The 26,088-nt window shown below is 40.9% G+C and overlaps 1 protein-coding gene across 1 annotated transcript in view; it reads left to right on the forward strand.

Annotated features, from left to right (window-relative positions):
* The window catches only part of LOC126382469 (partitioning defective 3 homolog), a 289,875-nt gene that overhangs the window by 26,667 nt on the left and 237,120 nt on the right, over positions 1 to 26,088 (forward strand). The window contains exon 2 of the mRNA XM_050032353.1: positions 23,926 to 24,027. Within this exon, the coding sequence (XP_049888310.1) occupies positions 23,926 to 24,027 (102 nt within the window). The remainder of the gene's footprint in view (positions 1 to 23,925; positions 24,028 to 26,088) is intronic.

Genomic DNA, 26,088 nt, shown 5'->3' on the forward strand with positions numbered 1-26,088 from the left:
GCTGAGGTTAGCAAAACAAATAGTACGGTGTGTGAATCCGTTACTATGACGAGTGCAAAGTACACCAGGGCTGAGAGAACCACTTGTTGGTTCCTGGTGCGCAAGTCCGCTACAACAGCACTGGAAAGAGAGTTGTGCATAAGAACACCCAACATGTACTAGACCCCATTTCCATCGAGCAGTATGGTACAGTTCAGTTCGGTACGCTTTTTTCCGATTCCACTGTGACAAGTTTTGGATGGTACCAATGGAACCGTTCCGTACCGCTACCATTTTTGGGACCCCTTCTGTTGGGGTACACCTTCTCATATAGTCACCTTGGTGTAAACTTGCAGGTTTACAGAACGTTGCAGATCAACGCATTGCAAGTAGGTGCAAGTTTCAGTGTGTCTTGTTGCGAATCTTTGGTCCGAATTGGGCTTAAGTAATTTTTGTCCGACTTAACAAGAAGCTGTGTTTCTCATGATTAGTTTCCCTCTCTTTTCAGACGCTGATTCAGTAGCTTCCCTGGAAAGTGAAAGTGAAACTTGCGTTTCAGCTGGCATTGCTTTATTATGCCATTTTCAGATGATTCTATGATAAAGCTGATTTTTCCTTTTTTAATAATGTGTACTCCTTTTAATTTGAGTAGGTTATCTGAGTTTTAACTCAGAGAGGACATAATGAACATGTCTGACTGTGTAATGGGGTAACAGATTGGTATGTTCACAGTATGAAGGGGGACATGAACCCCTCAAAGAATGCATCATTACGCACATGGTTTGGGCTCATCTGCTGTGAGTGGTGAGTTTCCCAGCACATGGACAGTTGTTCTGTTACTATCTGCAGCACAGTTTGTGGCTCACATCCAGAGTTGGAAATTAGAACCAGTGGCTGCTAGATTTGCTTTACTCATTAGCCAAAAAAAACACTTGTGGCTGGTAGATTTTGGAATCCAGTTGCCACAGTGGCATATGGACAAAAAAGTCAATTTTCAACCCTGAAAAACATGCAACCAGAGACAGGATTACATGCAAAAGACTTCTCTAAAATATTTTTGCCCCCCCCCCCCTTTTTTTTTTAACTTAACAGGTACATTTTGAATTTCTAGAACATTTTTGTCCCATCTTCATTTCTGACTTTGCCATTGAGTGGTCCATGCACTGATGATTCTCCGAGATATTCCTGAGCCTGGAGTTGTCTTTTTTAGGGCTGAAGTTTTGGTTGGATTGCAGCTGTTAAGCGACTGTTAAACTAATTGTCATTAAATAATAACCTCATTGACAAGTGTCATTTTAGTTTGAGCTAGCAAAAAAACAAATTTATGAACACGGAGCATGCAGAAGATTGTTATTACATGATCCTTGGAATTTTGCTAACTGGTACATTACTTGTTACAGTTACTACTGTACCATCAACAGTAATGGGATCCATGCAAACTGTACTGACTAGTTCTTTGGTTATCCAACTTTTAAATCAGGTATGTCTTCAGTATCACCTATAGACCTAGAAGCTTTCAAGCATGAGTCCTTGGAGGGGGGGCAATCAAAATAACAAATCCATTCATAAAACAGGTCGCTCTGGAACGGAGGAGGTTCTCTAGTTGAACTGGTTCTTTAAAGCAGCTTGATGTTTTGTCTGTAAGACTTCCACCTCTGACAGACAGGATATCCTTCTGTCACATTCTTCCTGAAACCAGATAAGCGTAACCACTAGATTGTCTCCTGATAGCAGTCAATCATTGTGTCATCGGAAGTGCCTCAAGTGACAATGTTTTGTAACGAGTAATTTCTCATCACAATCTAATATAATCCAAAAGTCCTGGTGCTTACTTACCCTGGTTGAATTTGCAGGTAGAGTGGGTTGATTGCATTCAAACAGCATGTCACAGCATCAGTGATCTGTGTCTAAACACATTACATATTATACACATTAACATATGTTAGAAAGTAATTGCTGGAAACCTGTAAAAAGACTGGGAATCATATTGTATCGAATTGTGCAGTTTTTTGTTCAAGATTTTTTGGACAGGCCTAAAATCTTTGCTCTGTGACGCACTGGAGCCATCACTAACATAACCCCTTCCCTATACTATATAAACAATAGCATCAGTGGTTTGCCTGTTAAATTGCAATTCACAACACTTACTGTCCCTACCACAGCCTACAGTTTGTTTGCTAGCTATTAGCTATTAACCATTATTGATACGTATCAAGTGTGTTTGTTTATACCTGTATTAATACACCCATGCAACCTATTATGTGTGTGTTTGAGAGAGAGATAGAGTTACAGAGAGAGGGAAAGATGAGGTAGAAGGTGGACTATTGCATCCAGTGTTTCAGAGATTTATTAATAACTAACTCTGAATGCTGCTTTGTAATTTTTTCCACATACGCCGCATTGACTGTCTCAGCTTTTTGCTGAGATAAGTCAACCGAGCCGCCATATTTTACAATTTTCAAACCTAACTTTATATATTTTACAAAATTTTTAAACCGTTCAAATTTAGTTGGGTGATTAATAACACATTTTTCTGTGGTGTGACCAACTCAGAACACATATCTTGCTTTACTTGGACTTCCTGGACTGGACTCCACCCATCTGGTACTTAAAGGGACATTATGTAACATTTACAGTTGTTTATTGGCAAAAATTGATGTCTGCATTCATAAATATGTCATCATTGGTGTACTATTACCTCCACAAATAATCTGACTCATTCTCGTCAAAGGAGAATTGCGGAATTGTTTGTACATTGTGGGGGTAAGTCGTCTGGGGGGTTCCATGACGTTTCGCCATCTTGAGAATACATTCGCCAGCAAGGGAGCCTTTCCCAGGCGGAGAGAGCTGCTGAAGGAGAAAGGTAATGCAATCACAGGCCAGCGCCGCTGTCAGCCACTGTTGGCAACGCTGGCCGCTAACATCTGTTAGTGTCAGCGGCGCAGTGATGCGAGGAGAGGGATGAGATGTGTGAGGTTGAGCCACTTGTCAGTTGTCAAAAGACACGACATGATTGGTTTGTTTCGATTTACACCCGCCCCCGTACTCCATGAAGTATCGGATGACATGGTTTCATCAGTGTTATCATAGCTTTTTGGTACACAGCAGCTACCACTGTGGCAATACGTGTTTGAATCAGTGAGGCACTAGAGTGCGCTATCCGTTTGAATGCAATTTATGATTTCAGCGGTAGATGGGAGAAATTCCGACACACTGTGGCTTTAAGGGATGCACAAAATGCATTATCTTTATTTTATCTCAACAAACACTAGCATGTTTTTTAATTGATAAAATCACAAAAGGGTGGATGTACCTCAGTGTAAAATCATAGAAGGCTTTGAAACTTGAGTGGAAGTGGAACGTGGCACCGAATCCTCTAATGGGAAGACTAAAGGCCTTTCAGCTGCCGACCCTTTGAGTCTGACGGCTCAGTACATTGTTCATCTGATCTGATTCAGTTGCTGGTAGAGTCTCCCGCACCTGTCTAACACACTTGTTTCTGCTTTACTTACCCTCATCATCTGATATTCTCTTGCTAACACTTGACGATTGATTTGTACCATCTGTCTTTTTGGAAATATGTGTTGTTGTTTTTCTCTGAGTGATGCAGAACTGTTGAGATTTCAAATTTCCCTTTTAATTCAGGAATGCCCTCTTTTGCAGGTTTGGCATGTTTGGTTGCCCAAGGGCCAGTAGAACCTGTATTGAAGTATAAAACTGCAAAGTCTGAAAATTGGAAAAAGGAATGTAATTTAGATAGGTGTTCAGTGTTTAAGAGTGATCAGAATACTATTTCAGAGGACCTTTACACTCAGCCAAGATTACTTGTCTGATTATAGTGAGATTTATGCTACATGAAAACATAATTTACAACCTGATACAGCTGTCAAAACAGGGCCTGTAAATGCAAACGGAGTACTGCTACAGGAGCTCAACAATCAACTCAATTTCTCCTGCAGTTCACTCTGTACAGTTTATTGTTGCTGTGCCAGAGTATCAATAACCAGTGACACTGGCAATCTGATACACGCTGTCTCTGATGTAAGAGAACAGGTTATTGTGTTGCAGCGTGTGTCCCCTTTCAGGTCTCTTTCAAGTGTTGCACACATGTACGCCAAAGAACAGACACATACAAGTTACATGCATTAACTGTCACGTGCACACGCCGTTACCTGTCCACATAGGTCGTTTGCAGCGTTCTTCAATGGGCTAGCTGTTTGCGACAGGAGAGGAGGATCAGAGGAGTGTGTGTAGTTAATGGTACGGATAAGATGTGGAAACACCGCTATGCTCGCAAGAAGAGACTCAAAGTGGAGTCTTGTCAAGTCAGCCAGGGACAGGTATGTTTGTGGACACAGTTGGCATAACATCGTCTTTTACTCTCAGTTTGTGTTTGTTGTGGTGCTCCTGAACTCTCCTTCTGACTGATTACATAGTCCCCACTAGGTGTGTTACAGTATACCTGTATTGATAATAACATGTGGTATTTAATTATGAAATACTGATATTGTGTTAAAGCTGCTACAAGGAACTTTTAACTGCATATGCAAAAGTCTCTTGTTTCTGCTGATGTCTGTGCGTGACCTACAACAGCAAATGAGACCATCGGTGTGAAGATAAGCTATTTCTATATAGTGTATATCCATACCTTTAGGAAACTGTCTCCGGGTCCGCCCCAGGTTGCTTCCAGGACGAAACGATTTACGGCACTCAGACGGCACACGTCATCTTACCTAGCTGCTTACATTTATAGTGACTCTTACAAATAGTTGCTATTCCTCCTCCTCGACCCGACGACCGCGGGGAGTTAAAATAGCAGCAATCATCAGGTAAAAGTTCTGTGAAAGCACTGGACTCACCAACAGTCTGCCACGTCTCAGTCACACAGAGAAAATCCAATCCTCGGGAAGTCAGGAAATCCTTCAGGATAAACGTTTTGTTCGCTAGCGATCTAGCATTTACCAGCCCAATCCTTGCAGGAGCTGGCAGGTCCACGGCGTTAGCTGTCCGGGGAGCCACACACAGAGGCCGCTGGTTGCGCAGATTCATCCCGCGCCAGCGGGGATGAGGAGAGCAGGGGTCGCGGGGCTGGAACACCTCATTCGGGCCGCCGACAGGTACCAGCCAGGCGTCGACAGGGTCCAGCGAGTGCCGAGAAATAAAGAGGCGAGGCACCACTCCATACTCAGTCCAAGAAGCCATGGAAGTGCTCGCCAAACAGGCCTTCAGCCTTACCAGCCGACCGCTGCGTTTACCCTGGCGGCTGTGGCGCTTACGCCGGAGAGGTGGAGCTGGGGCGGGGCAGAGGTGAGCTGGGATCCCCGATAGGAGCGGGGGCAAAGTTTTCCCCTCTTGTTGTTTCATTCATCCCCAAAACAAACACATGCGCGAGCCAGCGTCTTTACGACAATACGTGCTAGAGCTCATGGGAAATGTAGGCTTCATTCCAGTAAAACACTACCAGAGGAGAGAAGATAAAGTTATCTTGGAGCCTTACGGTGGAAAGATTATCCTTCTCTGTGCTGCTGCATCACGTCTGCTGCTGACTGTACCAAGAGTTGCATGCAAGTCTAGAATGCTCACTCCACAGCAAAATCCTGGACTAGAATGTCCCCAGATGTACACTGCACAGCAAGCTGACCAGGACTGCTCAACTTGAAGCAGTCTCAGTCAACTGAGGGGTCTCCAACTGATGATTCGGATCTGACGTTCAGGGGGCAGCCCTAGTTTTGGGGAAGTTATGGAAGAGTTTTGAAAATTCATCTGTAACAATGGAGTAAGAAAAGGTTATGTATCATTGCTCATCGTATAGGATCTTCTGTCATGGATTCAGCTGTAGTGTTAGTGCTATGCTAACTAGGAATGTCCTGAGCAGAGTTATAGGATTGGGATCAGGCTTTTTTTCCTTTTTTTGATGGGCCGAAACAGAACAGAAACTCTCTGTATAAAGGGACATCTTGCAGGTGCACCACATCATTGAGATGGTCTCGTTTATTGAAAACTGTAAATGAAATGAAGTTTTTCCATCATGCTGGAAAAGAAGAGAGACTGTCCATACTGATTCTCTGCAGACATTATACAAAGTAGTGTAGGAGAACTTACAATATGCCAGGTTTTCCCACCTTCCTGCCTATGCAATTTTGTGTATCTTTGCAGTTGAATGATGAAGACGACTCATTTCTTCATTGAATCAATAGAGTTTCACAAACATGCCTAATTGATACAAGTTTCCTCATGTTACTCTTGTCTGCTCTGTGGGTGACAGCACTCACAGAGGATCATGTGTCTTTGCTGCCGAGATAACTAATTTCCGATTCACCTGAACCAGTCGCCTCTGACTCAACCTCTGATTTTATCTGCCTTCCTGTCTCTCTTGTTACTGCTTTTGTGGGCTTTCTCTTTGTCTCCATCTCTGTATCTGTGTGCTTTTCTATACCTCCCACTTTTTGTGGTTTTCCTCCACATTGGTAAAGATATCAAGAAAGAATAAAGCTTCATCTTGTCACAGATGTTTTCTCAGATCAGCCTAGTCTAGTTCTGTCAGTAATCTTGTGAGGAAAGACGTTCTTTTCTTTTTCTTTCTTTCTCAGCTGTCATGCTTCCGCTCTGTCCTCTCAAAGTCTCTCATCGTGCATGAACATGTATTTCAGCCAAACCTGAAAATACAAGCAGAAGTTAGATTGACTTTTCTGACAGTAATATTGAGGATTAAAAGTGGAGGTATTCCAGGCTTCTTGGCTAATTATTTGTTCAAGCACTTTCTCTACCTTTCAGCTGAAGTTTTTCCAGTGTATTTATTTTATTTTAGGGTACTTATCGCCTTAGGCACATGTGGACTGTTGCCAGATTTAGTGCTCAGCTTTGAAAAGCTGTCTTAAGAGTTTGTGGATCTTTTTTTTCACCGCTTGGACTTGATTTCTGTCCCTCTCATTGATGGATCAAGAGCAGTTGGGCCAGGGGTGAATGTTGGCAAGCTGAAATCTGGCGTAACTGTAGACGCCACTCCAACGTGTGTCTTTAATTTACCTCCACATTTTCTCTGAGACTCTCCCTTTTTAAGAGCCCAAACTCAACAGTAATTTCCTACATTGTAATTTTCTCTGAGGACCAGGAGACTCGGGCCCAAGTAAGTTCAAGTAAGCGTTGGTCATTTTGTATTGTTAAGGCTGGATTTTTTTTAATAGGCTCTCAGTAGCATTTAAAGCCTTTACTGCTATTTCCGGTTCTGACAAGGTCAAAGGAATTTCTTTACACAGACAAGTAAATTATGTCTATGAAATTATGTTCAAAAGCAAAATTTTGTCCTCTTGAATTCCTGTCTGCATTCCAAAAAGTCTGATTCAGTCTCTCTAATGCCCAGTTTCCCGACACTGTGCAGCTTTTTTTCTGACAGCTGGCTTATTTTACACAGAATTTTGCCAAATACCATTAACAACTGCTGTAATTCTTCCGAGTTGAACTCTAGGCAGGCAGGTATTATTACTTTTGACAGAATATTGACCACGACAGGTAGACTGTTTGACAGAATAATTTGTTAGAACAGTTTAACACAGTTGTCTAACAACATGACTGTCTGTTTGAATTGTCCTGATCCAGTAAAACTCTCACCTGGTGCTCCAGTGACGCCATAACAAGCACCATGTGGTATTTGCAACTGCAGTAACATTGATGCTGTTATGTTTTTAGAAGCAGCCAAAGAACACTTAGTGCTCTCTCTGTGGGCTTAATGGAATGAAAGTGACAATTTGCTCTGATAAAAAGGCCTCAATTTATGAACATTACATGATAAGATAGTTGTTAGTCTCTTCAGGAAGTGTTCTAACTAACGGAAGCACCAAATATAGCCCAAATATTTCAGCATGTGAACTCCTCTAATCACTGTGTCACCGGCATCGTGACGCACTATGAATGACAACCACAGACTGCGTATTTGCATGGAGTTTCTTTCTGAATTAGTTGCATAAATCTTATCTGAATTTCCACGCTAATGCTGATAGATGAAGAAAGACATTTAGGAATCTCATTGTGATGATGCAACGTTAAGGCAATACTTGAAGCTGCAAACAAAGCCAGCAGCAGTTGTCAGAAAAGCTCATCAAAAGTTTACTGGCAGCCAGACGTTACGCCGCAGGCTGCTTTGTATCACTGGAGGCTTCTCTTGTACTATGCAGGATCCATTTAAGGTAGACCTGACCAATACAGTCTGATAAATTAAAGACCTTAAAAATGACTTGCTAGTCACAAACTCAGTTTTGTACAAGAGAGTGGCATTGTGGAGGAAAGGTTTCATATTGTTTTAATGCCTGTGTCACAGTGTGTAACTGCAGGCACTACAGATACACCATGACTCTAAAGGGGGATTATACTTGTGCGGCAGACCCTACGCCGTAGCCTACGCACGTGGCCTATGCCGTTGTGAGCATTTATACTTGTGTGGCGGTGCGTCTGTGTCACTCTGCTGTTACACCTCCAAAACACTAGTTGGCGGTGGAGGTTTCTGTGAAGTGCTGTAAAGTTTAGTTGATCCAAAACACACATTAAACATGGCTTACTAGAGACAATTCAAACACAAGTACACAAATCGGCTTCACTACAACTTGCAGCATTCACAGACAAAACACTTCTTTTTTGCTGGACACATTTTCCCCATAAATGCAACATGCTAATGTTTTTAGCACAAGCCTATGACATTTTACATTGTATAACTTAGCCTAGCGGCTGAAGCAGGGAAAACGGCAACATTTAACAAAGGTAACTTTACAAAATTCGGCTCTATTATAACTCAGAAGGTTTATGGACGACACAACTATCTTATACTAAAACAAATATAAGATGCTAACGTTATTAGCACAAGCTTATGGCAGTTTACATTGTATAAATTAGCCTAGCAACGAGCGGAGAGTTCCTCCTCTCATATAAAGCCAGGGTGAATCCCAAAGTATAAATCCCTGAAGGATAAATTACACACAATACTTATAATGCTATTTTTGTGGAGGCTTTATTGTATTCACAATTTATCGTTTCTTATCTGTGAAATTAAAGTAAATAAAAGCTTTGTTTCCACTGAGGGAAATGGTTTCAGCTTACAAAAATAGACTGGAGGTCTGTGTCGCAGAGATGCGTAGTATTGTCAGCAGCTTTGTATCATAACAACATTTGGGGTTAGTATGTGTAAGTGAACTACGATAAACTTCCCTCCATCTTACCAGGCCCAGATCTCTCGGCTCAAACTCTGATCAAATTGTAAAACTAGGCCTTGCTGATCAAATACTAACCAAATTTCTGTTACTGTGTTGCCTATTTATCAACGAACATAACATAAACATATTTCAGTGCACTGTTTGGCTGTAATATGAGAATTTGTGAACAGGATGTGGCCGCTATACTGTTTGCTGTACTATAAAAACAGAGGCTGAAATAACTGAGATCAAAAGGTAAAACTAAACATTGCTGATCAAATATGAGCCAAGATTTGGTAACTGAGTTGGCTGTTTATGGCCTCAGATATTTTCAGAAACCGACTTTATCTGACAGTGACACTGTAAATCTGAAATTCTTTTACCACCCTGCCGCCATATTGTTTCCTGTGTCAAAACAGCCAAGCTTGCAAAAGAAGTTGCTCACCAGCAGGAGCGTGATTGGTTTGATGCCTCGCTGTGCATGCTGGTGGTTGTAGGGTTTCTACCTTTTGAGCAAAAGCGAACGCCACAGCCCTTTTTCTCTGTTTTCTCTGGTCACGCAGCACCAATTTCAAAAGTATTTGCATCTTCTTACGGCATAGACAGCCGGATTTTATGAAAAGACCATCTGTCCAGCAATGAAAACTCCTTCAACTGTTATTGTTTTACAAATCAAATGGCATAATATTTACGTTAACACATCATGGCAGAGATTTTACTCCAAATTAAAGAAAAGAAATAGTTCCTGTGAAAAGATGAAATAATGAAAGTGAAGAAAGTATTGGCAGCTGGTAATTGTTTTTTTTTGAAAAGTAAAAATGTGATTAGCATGCAGTTACCTCTCAATTCAGTTCAATTACAATATCATGTCATTACATTTTGATTTGGTTTTAAATGTTGCCAAAGAGTATGCATAGACAGATTGAGCTAAATAATAAAAACAGCAATAATTGCACACACCAATTTATAATACAGAAAGAAACAAGTAATTTACAATAGTAAAAGACCAAGTGAGGAGCTCAGAATCTCTCCCAGTCCCCTCTGCTCTTATCTTATCTCTTTCAAACTAGTGTTTTGTGAGAAAACTCCCAGCCTCCCCTCTGATTCCATTGATTTTCTGCTCCAGTCAGTTCACATACAACCTGTGGGAAGGTCACCGTGGCAATGCGCTAGAAGACAGTGCGTTCAACTGTTGATCCTAAATGCTTCTACTCTGCTTTCCCCACTAAGCTGCTTAATGCTGTAGCAGAAGCTGAACGCAAATGAATTGATAAAGGTCCCAGTATGTGTCTTTGTATGGCACATGTATAGAATATGGCAAATCACACCTTCCTAACATCACTGCTCATCATTTTGCCAACCCAGCTGTGCTGTTTTAGAAATTTGAATGTGCTTTTACCATCCACTGGCAGCTGATGGTTTCTGTCCATGTTTCATGACATATGACATATTATATAGAAAGGTGGTAATGGTTTTTAGTGTGTTAACAAATGTGGTGCAGCTTGCAAAAACACTTGTAAAGCTTTTAAGGACTGATATGTTACAAAAAGATTAAAAGGTTTGATCTCCATCAGCAGCCGGTGTGAGGCTTTAAAAAGCCCAAATTACTCTGATGGATTCCAGTTTTCCGTGTGGAACAACAGGGGAGAAGAGAGAGTGTCTGCTTAATGAAATATCCATTAGGATGACTCACTTTGTTTGGAGGCAAAACTGCAGACTCTTAAATCTCTCTCTTTCTCTGTCCTGTGAACCTCATTGTCCTCCTAACTTCCCAGCCCGGCGGACCTCCTCTATCCATCCTCTCCATCCTCTCTTCCTCTCAGTCCGCCTTGGGTTTCACTGCACAGGAGGTGGAAGTTAAAGACCTGCTATGTGTTCATTATTCATCATGTTAATCAGGCTGCTTTTGTCCCTTTGCATCACATGTGAGATCCTCGTGTTCTTTTGCATTTTTCACAGGTTGCCTTTTTGTTTGGATTATTCTGCTTTGATGCTGTTAATCAGATGAGTAATTTATATGACGAGGAGCTCTCTGCTCCCACCACTGAATGCAAACTGCGGCTCTCTCATGCTGAAGCTGAAGTAAAGACTTTCTTGTTTGTTCTCCTCAAAGCTTAACGTGCTGATTAATGGTACCTGCCGTAGTGTACTTGTAGACGGTGTAATTTTGACTATTTTTAGAGCGTAGTATGTTAAACTGTCAAGCGGTTGCCTGTTATGATCAGATACACGTCTTTCTCTGAATGGCCACATTGTTCCTTGTGAGGCTCGATGCCATTGAGGTGCTTACTTTTGCCAGCGTTTCTCTCTGGTTTCTGTCTCGGTTTTCATTCCCCCCCTCCGTTTCTGTTTTTCTGAGACAACAGCCACAAGACTAGTGGAGTTGAATGGTTGAATGAAAGGACACAAGGGTGAAACATGGATAGACTTAATGATAGAGAGGTAGGGCCTTGAGTATTGCAATAGCTTTAATGGTTTGCAAAACTGCAAACTGGTTTGGACTTCTTAATGTTACAAACAAAAACAGACTTCTGAGTATTGTTAAAGTGTGTCGTAAGGTGGTGGGTACCACTCTAAACGACCTCCCTCAGCTCTACAAGGCGAGAGTTTTAAGCAAGGCCCGGACAATCCTTGCTGAGCCATCTCACCCCTCTGGCTGTGGAGTTTAAGTTGCTTCTGTCTGGCCGCAGATACAGATTGCCTCGGTGCAGGACAATCAGACTTAAGAACTCTTTTGTTACTGCTGCCATCAGCGTCCTCAATGAGTGACCAGTGTTTTGTCTATTATTGTATCTATCTATCATTTCCTCTCTGTAGTTCTTGTTTTTTCTGTCTATTGTGTTTTAGATGTGATTGCTGCTGGCTGTGCCACAATTTGCCCCTCGGGGATAATAAAGCTGACCTTGACAGCTAAAGTAAAGAGGGCACGAGTCTGAGTAAGATTATATTTTTATCTATTGAGCTCTTTACCAGAAACGATTTATGACTGTTAGTGTTATTGTTTGCCAGTGCACTTTTAGATGTCATCTGTTCTTTCTACATCGGGTTGTGTTGTTGTGCTAACTGACTAACTAGCGTCTTGAATCCAACCCGTCGGTCTCCCAGTTTATCTTTTTGAATGATGAATACAAACTACCGCCTTGCGCTGCTATGGAGAGTTATTTTCTTTCACACAGGCACGTAACGTACCTGCTAGTTGGCCGTTGGCTGTAGTCTTTGCGGTATGTTCAAGTGCAACTTTCTGGTTGAGACACAGGCGATGTGAGGTGTCAGCCCTCATTGAAGCTGTTTCTTTGATTGTTGTTTGTTGTGTCTGGGCCTTTAGTGTCACAAGAGGATGTCACTACCTGTAAAGTGCAGTGATCTTTAGCGTACTCTTTGCAGCACGAGACATAACTTTTGAATATGCGAAAGTAGGAAGTCTGACTGAAACGTGAACTCCCTTAAGTTAACTCTGGGAAAAACCCCAAACATTTAACCCTAATACTGTATGACTTGTTATTAAGATCTGTGGTAGTAAATTCAGATTCAGGGAGAGACAGTTACATGGAAAGAGTCAGAGACAAGGACACATGGAGAAAGGAAGAGGAGAACACACAGCAAGGAAGTGCCTGGGCTCTTGGATGCAGTGCAAGACCGTTGGCAGCTTCCCCTCTCCTCTCTGGCTGTGTTTTTGTGGCCTGTCACCTTTATTGAAACCTCTAACCCCTCCCTCCCATCCTAACTGAATATTTATAACTAAGGACCACAGCCTTTGCCCCGCACATATACAGACAGCCCGGCACAGCGGGACTGGGCAGTTGTTAATTCTGCAGAGTAAATGGCAAGCAATGAGTCTGGCAGCAGTCCAGGCCCTTGAATTCCACTTGACACTTACATGGAGAGGAATGTTTGGCACTTGAATTGGGTAGGACTGACGCTGCTATGCAGTAGATCAGAGTGATGTCAATGCTGACATCGATGACACATATTCATGTTTGCAAGTGTCTGGCTTTGCACCTGAAAGTTTACATTTTGTCTGTAGTCATGTTCTTTTAGAGAGATGCCACATGTTGCACCTTTTAAAGATCAATATATCAATCAAACTAAGAGGTCTTAAAATAATAACAGTAATCAAATGAGACAGTTTGCCAACACTGCTGTTAGTGCTGGAGTTTAATTTGATGGGGATCTAATGAGTTTTAATTTGGGAGTCTTGAACTTGTTATTTTCAATCCTCAAATTCTTCTGAAAGTGGTAGTTTTAAGTCGACTGGAAAACTGACAACTCATGAAATTACAATGAGACTATACACAGTGTACACACATGTATAAATATGTACTCACTGAGTGGTTGTTTTTTCTCATCACTACGCCACACTGACACATCTGTCTTTGTACAGAAATGTGTCTGTGGTTGTACATGCATCACCTAGCACTTGAACGGCATTTCCCAATATCCGCCTCTCGTCTCACTGGTGTCATTTATACTTAAATGAAAGGGTCTTTTGTGTCTTGCCTCAACCTTGCTGTGACCCCGCAGTGAAGGTCACATGCAGTGGTGTACGCCTGCCGTGGCTGTGTACACATCCGAGCATCACAAGAGATTGAAAGGGGATTTGTTTAGCTTGATAAGCAGAGCAGAGAGATGTTTGTTCGCTAGATAAAGATAGGTTGTAATATTTACAAAGTCAGATATTCTCTGTTTGAAAAAGTATCAAATTGATTCCTCACATGGACGTGAACACATTTTTCAAAAGGTTTTAAGTTGTCAGCTCTTTTTGAGACATTCTTTAAGGCCTTACGGAAACAAGTAGTAGTTAACCTTTATTTATCCAGGGAGGGTTCGCTTCAAAAACAAGCTTTTTTCCAGCAGCTTCATATTTTTACAGTCACACCTGAGCTGCCCCACTACAACAACATCTTCCATTGAGGCTTTTCAAAGAGAGCAGTTGGGCGTTTAGTTTCTTTTCAGATGTCAAGACCAGATTACCTCATCAAATCTTATGTTGACATGAATTCAACCATAGTTTTATTAAAACTTGAATATTGTTGTGTAAGATAGAATTAAAGTGTTTTTTGCAGCGTACTTACATGCCCCACTTCAACTTTCTTGGAGGACTTTTTTCATTACCATAGCAGGCCTCTAAGCTGCAGCCCAGCTTTCCCCACATTACAAGCATTCTCTCTTTTTTTATTCCACAGTAAAACAAGAAGTTTGTAAGGGTGACATAAACTTCCATTGTAGTTTTTTTTTATTGTCTTAATGGTTCTTTTACAGTTCCTCTTTTAAGCATATGTTTTATCTCGCTGTGGAATATATTTTAATGTTTAAGCTCTAAGGTTGTTTTGAGTTTATATCTTATGCTTTTATTAGCAAAGCTAAGGACTCCAGTCACATGAATTGGACTCCAGTCATTAATCTTGGCTTGAAACCCTGCGGGATGCGGGACTTACAAAGCAAACACTTTGTTCCACCTCTGGTTCGGCAGCATTAGTTGATGAGAGCAGGAGTGCTGTCATTGCCATCATTTTTATGGATAAAGCTAATGTAACTATAAATGAAGTAAGCATTTCATTTATTCCCTTCTTTTTGCGCTAAGATAATTTTAATTTTGAGAGAAGTAACTTATCACAGCACTTGTTTTGTATGTGCTACTGCAGGTACAACCAAAGGCAGGCCTGGGGGCCAATCATGGCTTGTGGACCAATTTAAAAGGCCCGTGCCTTGTTCAATATACTGTTTGTGGTCCACTACAAAATATTAGTTGATCAAGTAACATCACTTAGCATTTCTTTCCGTTCACCTCCTGATGGCAGATTTTAATAAACAGATGGTAAACAAGTAAATGGTTACCTAACAGCAGACATTTCCTGTTAGGTAGCAGATGTGACCACAGCAAAGTAGGGGTGTAACAAAATATCGATACACTCGAGTATCGCGATTTTATGTTTGGTGATAGTATATCGATTCCCAAAATTGGCGATACATTTTTAGTAGTTTGTGGGAGTGGTTCATTTTGTGTTGGGTTTAAACCTCTTACTGTTAGATAGCAGTGCTGTAGTCTGTCTTCAGCCGTTTGACCCTCCCACCCCAGCGTAATAACGTATTGCTAGCTAGTTACGGGGCTGTGATAAAAACAGTTCCTAATGTTATGATTGCATTAAAAAGTTAACTTCTTTTACTCAAATTTCATGCATATAATGGACTGTTCTCTATCACAGTTTTCCTAGAACTAGATTGAAATGTACCACAATATAAAGTATCACCTTGAGTACAGTATTGCGATGTATTTAATCGTAACCCTTGTATCGTGATACGAATCGTATCACCAGATTCTTGACACAGCCCTACAGCAAAGAATTGTAAAGTGAGGGCGGCTGCTCTCGTGAGTGGTGGAAAGTTGATTCTTTTTTGTTGAAAGATGAAACTATTTACTTTGTCTCATTTGTACAAGATTTTTTCTAATAACCCATATGCTGCGAAAATCAGCTGGCCCCCAGGTGTTTTCACATTATCTAAACTGGCCCCCCAGCCAAGAAAAGTTTGGACACCCCTGTTCTACTAAACATGGAAAATGGTGAAAACTGTTTGTTCACCCTCATTTTGGTGGAGTTCTCAGGGGCAGAGATCTCAAAACAAAACCAAACTACCTGCACTGTTAGATACCGCTTGTGGTTAAAGGAAAATACTGATACTGTTGTGTGAACTGCGGACACTGACCCCTTAAAGTGACAAAACATCAGCAAGGGATCTTCATGAAATTTACCATTTCATGTGAGTGCTACAAGAGGTTTTACACACACACACACACACACACACACACACACACACACACACACACACACACACACACAGAGTGACAATAAGCCTACTGTATGTTCTTAATCCATCGTTCATTAGTGTTGCCTGCTGTGAGGATAAAGCATGTGTTGGTACAGATTGTATTAGCTTTAGTGTATTCTTCTTAATCACCACAAGATAAGTGTCACACTGTCTTAATTTTAGCAGCTTCCACCATTTCATTGCCTTGAAGTGACTCCCTCAGTCTCCATCTGGCCTCGGTGTAAAATACAAACCCTTCCTGCTCTAAATCCTAAATCTACAATCACTTAATTATTCTTTCAGATCTTCCCTGTGTTTTCTGCACCATCCATTCTAACCACATTGGGAGGGGGGAGGCTGCGGCAAAATGCATTTTTTAGCGATGCCAAGCACTCAGGAGAGCACAAAACGGTGTCACACTAAACTTGCAAATTAAGTTACACATGGAATGAGTTTTGATCTGCTGTAAACCCGCGTCAATGCAGCGCTGCAGGGTTCTACTGAGCTGGATAGATAGGCGAAGGATTCCCAGAGAGAGGCCACTGCAGCGCTTTTGAATATGTAAAAGAGTCTTAATGTGTGTCAAGTGCAGGACAGCATTCTGTTAAAGTTTTATAAGGACAAAGAGGGGGAGGGAGAGCGTGAGACATAAATGGTAGAGTGTGAGAGTGATAGCTGGAGTGCTCTGAAAGAAACCAGGATGTATACTTGGAATATGAATAAGTTCAGTTCAGTTAAAGTTATTTGTATGAAAAAGTTTTTACCTTCATCTGCCTCAGAATTGTTTGTTGAACAAAAATACTGTATGCCCAAAACTTGGACCTCCCCATGCACCTCCCTTTTTTACGGTGCTGTTACAGAGCAGCAAACACCTCAGGACTGTTTGGCTGTCTGTTATGAAGTGCTGGGCTTTCCCCGCAGCCCGTGTCTCAGCTTTGGCCCGCTTCCACGTTTTTTTGGGCTGATGAGGGCCACAGCAGGCGATACAGTCTTTGATCTCACTTCAGATCTGTCCTTAGTTTCTGAGCAGATCTTCAGATAAAGGCCTGCCAGATTAGTGTCATTGGAATCTCAGTTAGGCCCAGAGGGAGTAGGCGAGAGCGAGAAAGTGAATGTGGAGTTAAGAAATTTGTACTGTTTGTACTGTTTTTCAAATATCAGATAAGACATACAGGCCTTTGAGTCAAATGTATAAGTCGTCCATATAAGTGGTGATACACACAGCAGATCTCTTTGTACGTGTGATTACGTCTCTGGCATGCTTTAAACTTGTTTACTATGCAACCCGGTCTCCTGTCATAAGTTTGGCTCTGTGACATTTGCTGCGAGCTATTTTTACCAGATGAACTTGGCTCCGCAGATTGACACAATAACACACACACAACATTTGACACACTCTTTGATGTGGCCTGCCCTGCCCAGTCCCAACAGACACATACTATAGGAACCTAAGATCGGCAGCCACCACACATAGTAAGCCCACACAGAGTCATACATCAACACTATCATAACACCACTCAAATCTAAACTTAGGACAGCCTGAGGTCTCCAGTCTGGAATCCTCATGACTTATTGTTGTTTGTGTGCATGGTGTGTAAGACCCCATTCAGATATTTCAGGGCACGTGTTACATACTGCATCTGATTTGGTCTAGTTGAATTGAAATAATCATAATTTTCATTTTATCCTCTAAATGTGTTGGTGCATTTTTACTTTCAAAAAATGACTGTAATACACTTTATTTTATATAATATGTGAGGGGATGGGTGTGGGGCGTCCCTTTGTGATTTGTGTCCCCTCTTTTTTGAGGTTTTTGTGGGTCCATGAACGCAGCATAGGTGGAACTACCCTGCCTTCAGCAGCACTTTGTTGAGTTTGACTTGCAGGATGGCCTATTAGTCAGTCTATGAATTTGTGTTTGGATCGATCAGAGCTGATCAGATCATATTGATAGATTAGAAAGCAAACTTTTGTTGGCATTACACATGTAAGACCCAGCACTGGACCTCAAAGTGCACATTTTTCATGGGAACCCAGCCAGTATTATCCAAAGAAGGTTGAAAAACGACAGACAACACTTAAGAAGAGTGCTGTCATTTTAGGAAATACATGCATTCTATTTTTATATGAATTAATAAATGGTTAAGTTTTGCTTTCACTGTGCTTGGCGTAGTTTGCTCCATCTGTGCCCAGAGTACAGTGCTCAGAGAGTGTGGTGCTCTGAATAACCATAATGATAGATACATTCCAACAGCGCTGCAAATGAACGTTTTAGCTCCAAAAATAGAAACTCAATATGTGGCGGTTAATGCTGACATTGTTGCAGGCCGTGTGGCAATCTCTGCTTGATGATATAATGAATACAGAAAAATGTTTTCTTATTAATATCAATGTCATGCAGTTGCAACTAAATGAGTGTTATAGTTTTATATGTCAGTATGGACGCAACAGTTTGTCTTCTATTATTCTACTAAAACCAAAGAAAAGTTATATCTCAGGTTTTTACTCAGATTTAGATTCAGATTCTGTGTGGAATATAAATAGTACAACAAAATAAAGTCAACCACACCTCTAAAGTAGCCTTCACATTCAAACAGTTGCCAAATACAAAAAAAAATCTCTCCAATCTCTCCATCACCACCTCCCCCATCATGGAGTCAGGAGCAATTTCCCTGTAAGTTATGCTCCTTGTTGCTGTGCGTAATGGTATAGCATCATTCCCCCAACAAGTTGGAATAGTTCCATTACCATTATAGATGATAAAAATATACCATAGGAGGAGAATTTTGGCTTGAACTGGAAATATTTTTTAATCTTGGGAGCAATTTTTGCCCCTTGATCATGACCTTAAGGGGCATTCTGAGATTTCTCTGGGCATTTTGCCCTTTACCCACATTAATTTCTGATACTGGGAGATTGAGAATTAGAGGTAAACATTAACAACTGAAATTATTTAAAGTGTGTGGAAACATTATGTATTGTTTGCCAGTTATTATCAATCCTCCAGCCTCCACTGTTTAATAATGTCCATGTTTTCACATTATTAGCTGACCATCTCTCCTAAAATGAAACTTTTTACAAGGTTTTTATGCAGTTGTTTATTAGATCTTTTACAGTGTCACAGCTGGCGCTCTGTAACTTAGTCCTGCAAATGGTTCGTATCGCCTGTATTCGACATCTCTCCGTCTTCATCACCCGAGTCAGCAGACGAACTGGAGTAAGATGTGGTGACCACTTCTTCACACAGCTGAACAAAATCCCGAATGCTGCTCATGACAGAATCGTCAGTGTCAGACTCGGCCCATCGCTGTGTGATGTGACAGAAGATAATGTGGAGGATGAAGATGATGTGAAGGATGGAAGATGAAGTGGAGGAGGAAGATGTGCTGACGACTTCTTCATACAGCTGGACAAAATCCTGAATGCTGCTCAGGGCAGAATCGCCGATGTCGCAGCTGGGCCCATCCCTGTGCAATGTGGCTGAAGGTGACGTGGAGAGAGACGTTTCCAAAGCGCTGTCGAAATAGTCCTGGTAGAGACTCCATTCTGAATCTTCACTGTTGGAGTCAAAGCTCTGCAATATCTCCTCCTCCATGTACTGTTGGAAAACAGTTTTAAAACATCATTGTGGCTCTAGTAACTGGAAGATTTGTATTGGGACATATTATACACTAATTAATTGATTAATTGAAAGACTTCTTGATGGATAAATCTTAAGCTCTCCTACCTGCATATCCATCATTATGTTGTTGCAGTAGATGTGTTCAAAGGACTTTAGACTGTTGTGCAGGTGGACAAGCTCCAGGTAATTCGACTCATCGTCGTCATCATTTTCGCTGTCACTTAAGTTCTTCCCAGCCTCATAGTCGCTCTCATCTGACTGGAAGTCTAATGTTAAATCTTCCAGAGACATTTTTGTATCTGTTTTGTGTCCAGCACCCTGTTGGGAGCATGTGTTAATATGCAAATGTATAGATGTAATCAGAACCAGTGTTGCCACAGTAAATTCAAACAGTTTATTGTGCTTGACAACCATTTGGTGCTTAGATTTAAAAAAAAGGCTTGTTGAGTAATGGACTGCTGTTGGATGGTCTGCAGAGTTTTTTGGTATCATCTGGGGCACATGTGACACAATTGATGTGTTGTAATAGTATTGAAAATATTTTTTTTATTTCCATCTTATCTGCTCTGTTTGGGCAAATTGTTACTTTAAAAAAAGAGCACAAACTACACTTTGTTTTTATGTTTTATGGGGAAAAATGTGAAACGAGAAAATGTCATGTCCTGTGTCATGTTCTTCTGCCGTAAATCAACTTGTTAAGGTTGTCAGGTTTTTGGAAGATCCTTTAGTTCATACAAAACAAAAACCTGAAATGTATTTCGACTAAATAGGATCAGAGGCAGTAAATGTGCCTTCTCTCCCACAACACCTAACAGACAGATGTTGGACTGTGAAAAAGCAGCTGGACACGCTGGCCCTTTTCTTTTACATAGCTAGGGAAGCAAGAAAATGACAGACAAATTTAGAGCAAGCTTTTACACACACACACACACACACACACACACACACACGCCTTCAGCCACTTGTTTGCATTGCTCTGTCGACTGATGCAGATCTACTGAATGTTGGCTACTTCCTGCATTTCTGTGTCAGATAAGAACTTTACAGCTTAGCTCTGATTTCCAGAAGCTTTGCTCTGAAGGGACCAGCTGTTTTTTAACCTTATGCTTTAAGTAACATTTTATTTGTTGATTATTTGTCTATGGCAATATTCTTCTGCCAGAGAATCTGTAAAAGAATCGGTTTATAGTTACAAAGACATGACCTACGGCTGAAGATAGGCACGCTTTGTCCATGTTTGTTTACAGACAATCTGCAAGACTGTGTGCCACTTTTATTACATACAAGAGCCTCGTCATCAGTAAATGATGACATGGAATTTTTCACTCCTGTCCCATCCCAGCCCCAAAGGAATGACTCCCGTCCCATCCTGTTCTCATGTTGTGTTTTTAGATAATTAACAAAATAGTATTTATTCATTTTAGAACTGCATATTTATATATAAAAACCAAGCAAATTCAATCAGCTATACAGTAATGCATAGTGCTAAATTAACTCCTGACATAGTTAGGATAACTGCTACATCTGTGTTTCAAATTTGCTCAATGGTAACACATAATGGGAATTACCATCAACTCGCTAACGGAAATTAGCACAGCTACTGCACTGATACTATCCATATAAACGATCCATTTTACGTCACGTTTAACATAAAACGTGCTCACACTTAAAGGTATATACTTCCTATGATCTGTGGAAACAAACTTTAGCTGCTAACTGCCGTCACAGTCACAAAATACACGCCCATCTCGCCTAAAGAAAAACAGAACGTATGTAGAACTGTAAACCTCTAGTTTCTTCAAATATAGGGCATTTATTTACGTGGGAAAGACATCTGTGCGTTTCTGTGTCTGTGTGTAAATTCAGATTTTCTCTCTCAGCTCCATCAGCAGTGATCCTCAGGGTCTCTGTGCCGGGGGTTACACTAAGTGACACAAGCTGTCACAAACCGTGACATCTGTCACAGCAGTCTGACAGTCTGTGTATGTCGCTGACAGGAAACAACACAGAGAAAATACTAATGCGAGTTCTTCTCTCCTCTTTTGCAGTTACATCCTCTCAGCTTTGTGTCTCTTTGGCTCCACTTGTAATTTCAGTGTCAAATCTTTCTGTGTAGGTTTCTAACTTAAAAACAAATCTTTGGGAGTCGCAAAGGTACAAGTCTTGTCCACATTTTCTTTTAAAAGGACTTACTTGAGATCAACAGTCAGTCGAAAAGTTTGGGTAGTGCTTTTTTAGGCTACTCCATATTTGCTTCCATAGCATATACCTATTTAAGATGTATCTTAAACACTCAAAATACTTTGCCCATATGTAATCTGAACAGTGCTGCCACAATGTTAAAGCTTTCATTAACCAGCAATATCATAAGTCACAGAATATTAAAATAGACATTTATGAAAAGAAAGATTTATCACTTAATTCCCTGTTAATAACTCCTCCTTAAAGAAAGCACTGCTGGAAAGATGGTCCTTTCATGAAAGTGGGCTGACTATGCAATAGAAAGGCGCAGATACTTTTGAGACTGGTGCAGCATGACCAAAGAAAACAGAGGAAAAGAACTGTTGCATTCGTTTTTGCTCAATAGGTAGAAAACCTACAACTACCCGAATGCACTGTGCCACAGCAGAACAATAAAACCTCCCGCTGGTGGGTGGTGTAATGCGAGCTTGTCCGTTTTGCCACAGGAATTATTGTGGCAAACAAACAAAACCAACAGTTTCAAATAACTTTTAAACAGGAAGCTAAAGTATGCTTCTGGAAACATTTTAGGCGAGAAATAGGCAACGCGGTAAGAGAAGACTGGTTTATATTTGATTAGCATTACCTAGTTTTACAGTGTTCTCCGTTTTCGAGAGAGAGATGAGCTTCTGTACTCTGTCACCGTGGTGGCGAGCATTCAATACTACCCACGTTTTCATGAGATAAATTTGGGTGAAAATTGGCAAAGTGTCCCTTTTTAATAGCGTATTTCTTTTGCCTTTCGTTCTGCCTACATTCCTCATACCTCCGACTGTCCTCCGCCCCTTTTCCTTTTTCTCTCCTCCTTATGCTTTTTCAAATGTCTCCCTTTCTTTCTCCCAGCGTTATTTTGTGAGTCAAACTCAACAGTGTGTTATTAAAAGTGTTATTATCCCCCCTTATAATGTCTGTGGTGCCCTTTGCAGTGAGCTATATGTTTTGCAATGGACTGGAAACTGTACAAGTGGGTAATGAGGCTGTAACCCTCGGGGCCCAAGCAGTCACGGCTTGTCTCATAACTTTGCCAAATGATGCCTACACACTCTTAGTCCTTACCGTTTTTACAGACATGCACTTGCATTAATGATCACTTTACGCATACTGTCTGCAGTAAAGTGTACAATCATATTTTATATATTTGTACGTGTGCTTTTGCATGTCAAGACGCCGAGGTGAATTTTCACAATTATCTAGCATCTGTAATTCCCATTTATGACTGTGCTTACTGTGATGAAAGGAACATTATACCTTTTATTGCCTTATTTTACCATATCTGTCATAATGCTGTGTGTAAAGCACTTTGATCTGCACTTTTGTGCAAATACAAAAAGTTGAGCATGCAACTTTCTCTGTTGTGCTGTGATTCTTGTCCCTCCACACCTCTATCCCCCTCCTTAGATTCTTTAATCTTTCCTCTTGTACTACTCTTGTGTGACCTTTGCATGTGTTTTTCATGTCAAAGCATTTGACAAGAAATTGGATTCAGTTATACAGTAGATACGGCAGAGACTCCCCCCGCGGCCCTGGTGATTGTGAACGTCCTTCTTGAAGAGCCGACAATGACAAAATAAATATCGTGCTTAAATGCCTGTTTGAAGTTTGTACTTATGGGGTTTAAGCTTTTATTTATACCTCACTTCTTAAGGAGTGCTGCCTGTCAAATCGTTCTACAACCCTTTAATCAGTCCTCCAGCTATTAGTCTTAATTTTCACAAACTCTGCATTTACAAATCATTTCATACTGCACGTATGTCTAAAATGTTGGTATCTCTCACATTGTAGATTATCTTGAATTCGATTTTCATAGTCATTGAGTTTCTCGCCTCCTTGATGCGCTTTCATCTTTGCATTCATATTAATAATCTTTGCTGAATCCCCAGCTGCTTGGCTGAAATACGTGAATCACTGAAGTTTCACCGTCATAATCATGTTATTGTAATGCACATAATGTCCATTTGGATGTGTGAAGTTCAAATGCATTTAATTGCCACAGCAACTGTGCATGTGTCAGTTAATGTCAAATCATTGTGTTTGATATTCACCTAATTTTTGACTGTAGATGGTTTTAAATGTCTCTTTCTTGTCCCCCTGTTTTCCCAGGATGCCAGTTACTGGCTGCAGGTCCACCGATTGGAGCACGGTGACGGCGGCATCCTCGACCTGGACGATGTACTCTGCGATGTGGCCGACGACAAAGACAGGGTGAGTGATGCAAAACAAAAGCTTTAGTGGTTATTTCCCATCATCCTCTGTTGCTCCAGAGCTTGATCAGGGCTCCTTGGAAATGTTGATGGCATTAAAAACATGTGTTCAAGTCTATTTCTTTCGTTAGCGACACATTTGGAGAATGTTGTGTTTGCCTGCTAGCACTCCTGAATGGTACATCATGTGAGTGTTTTGCAAAAACATTGCGTAATACTGAGACACATGAGGGACTGATGAAGCAGAGTTTCATTAAGCCTTATTTTTTGTTGCTGTCCAAGCTAGAGGAAGTGCTTCCTCATCAGATAAGAATATTTTTGTGTACCAGAGCAGCTCCTATCAATGTCTTAGCTTTCATTAATAGCACTGTTTACCATCTCTTTGATCAGTGAATGCCTCTTTATGTTTATGTTAGCCTTACATATCTTCTCTGTACAGAAAATAGGTCTAGGACAATGTGCTTCACTTAAGAAATGCTCAGCGCTGACTTTGAAAACTCCTGGGACTAGGAGTTTCATTAAAATCAGGTTTATCAATGCACTTTTGATTGACATTTTGACACATTGCAGTCTGGGAAATTGGCAAGCAGCCTGTCCTCCTCATACGTATGGCCCTGGAAAGTTAATTTTCTGTAGATTGTAGACTGCAGATCAGGTAAAACTTACACTGGTCTGACTTCAGGCTTTGAACTTGGCAGTGTCATACGCCTGACAGTCATACTTCCTCACGGAATGGTTCATCCATCGCCTGTGGTGCCGTATGAGAGAGAAAAGCTCATCCTGACTGACAGCCAGGAGGTCGCAGGGTCACATTCTCAACTGTGGTCAAATATTTAAGTAGATTCCCTCGAAAGACTAAAAGGTGTCGAAGCATGTTTTACATCAAGAAAGCTCCACGAATTGTTAGACTTGTTAGAGTTGTAAATTAGGTTAATGAACAGCTGCTGAGAGGACTGCATTTACAACCAAAGGTGACAGGTAGGATATGGAGGGAAATTTGCTTGCACCCTAAACTTCATTTTTTTCTCCAAAATGTAGTGGCTTCATCCTCTTCATTGTGAGTAATTGCGCATATTTTAGGCTTGTGTGATAGTTTATAAACCAAAGGACTAGTCAGAAAAGTAATTGGTAGATTTATCCACAGTGATCCTTAGCTGCAGCCTCTATGTTAGCAGCAAGACTGACAAGAATAGTAACTTTCATTGTGCTCATTTCCTTATGTAAATCAAAACAAAAAAAAAAAACAGCTATTATGGAAGGAGACACATCCCTGTGGGTCTGGTTCTTTGTGAAACAGTAGGACTGGCATACCACTGTAACCACACTCGTTTTTTATTCAGTAATTATACAGTACCAGTGCTATGGAGTTAATCTGACCGTGTTTTGCCCAAGGATAGAAAATATAATCAGACGATAATTCTTTGTGAGAGCTGGTCCATTAGCAGTGGAATTCTGCTGCCACACAGACATCATATAACATGTTTTCAGAGGTTGTTTTCTTACATGACGCAAGAGTTTCTGAAATTATACAGACACATTTTGGAACGTCTTTCAAAGCCCTAATATGAAATATAACTCAAGCAGAACTTAAAGTTAAGTAAGAATTTCTAGTGTGTAAAAAATATTTGACCTTCTGCAGCTTGAAGGGTGTTGAGCTTAAAGGAATTTTTTACTACGCTGGTGGCCAGCGCTCTCTTGCTACTGTGTCAACCTCATGTTTATAGGCCCCCAGGTGTGAGTGTGTATGTGCACGTGTGTCAATGAGTGCGGGTAGGTGTGTGCCTTCTTGTCGAGCTGTCACCGTGCTATCTCTTCACATCTCTCTCTCTCTCTTTCTGTACCCCTTTCTCTTGCGTCCCTGAAGGCGTTTTCCACTGCAGGGAATGTGTGGATTTCATACATGACAGCCCTGTTGACACAATTCTACATTGCTGCTTTGACACCAAACCCTTTGGGGATTGGTGTACGCTTTGGTTTTCTGCACAGTTCGAATGTCCATAATAATAATAATGATAATAAAAAAACACCAAAATAAAAACTATTTAAAAAACGTATGTGTGAT

This window comes from Epinephelus moara, chromosome 21, assembly GCF_006386435.1.
Source record: "Epinephelus moara isolate mb chromosome 21, YSFRI_EMoa_1.0, whole genome shotgun sequence".
Taxonomy (NCBI): Eukaryota; Metazoa; Chordata; class Actinopteri; order Perciformes; family Serranidae; genus Epinephelus; species Epinephelus moara.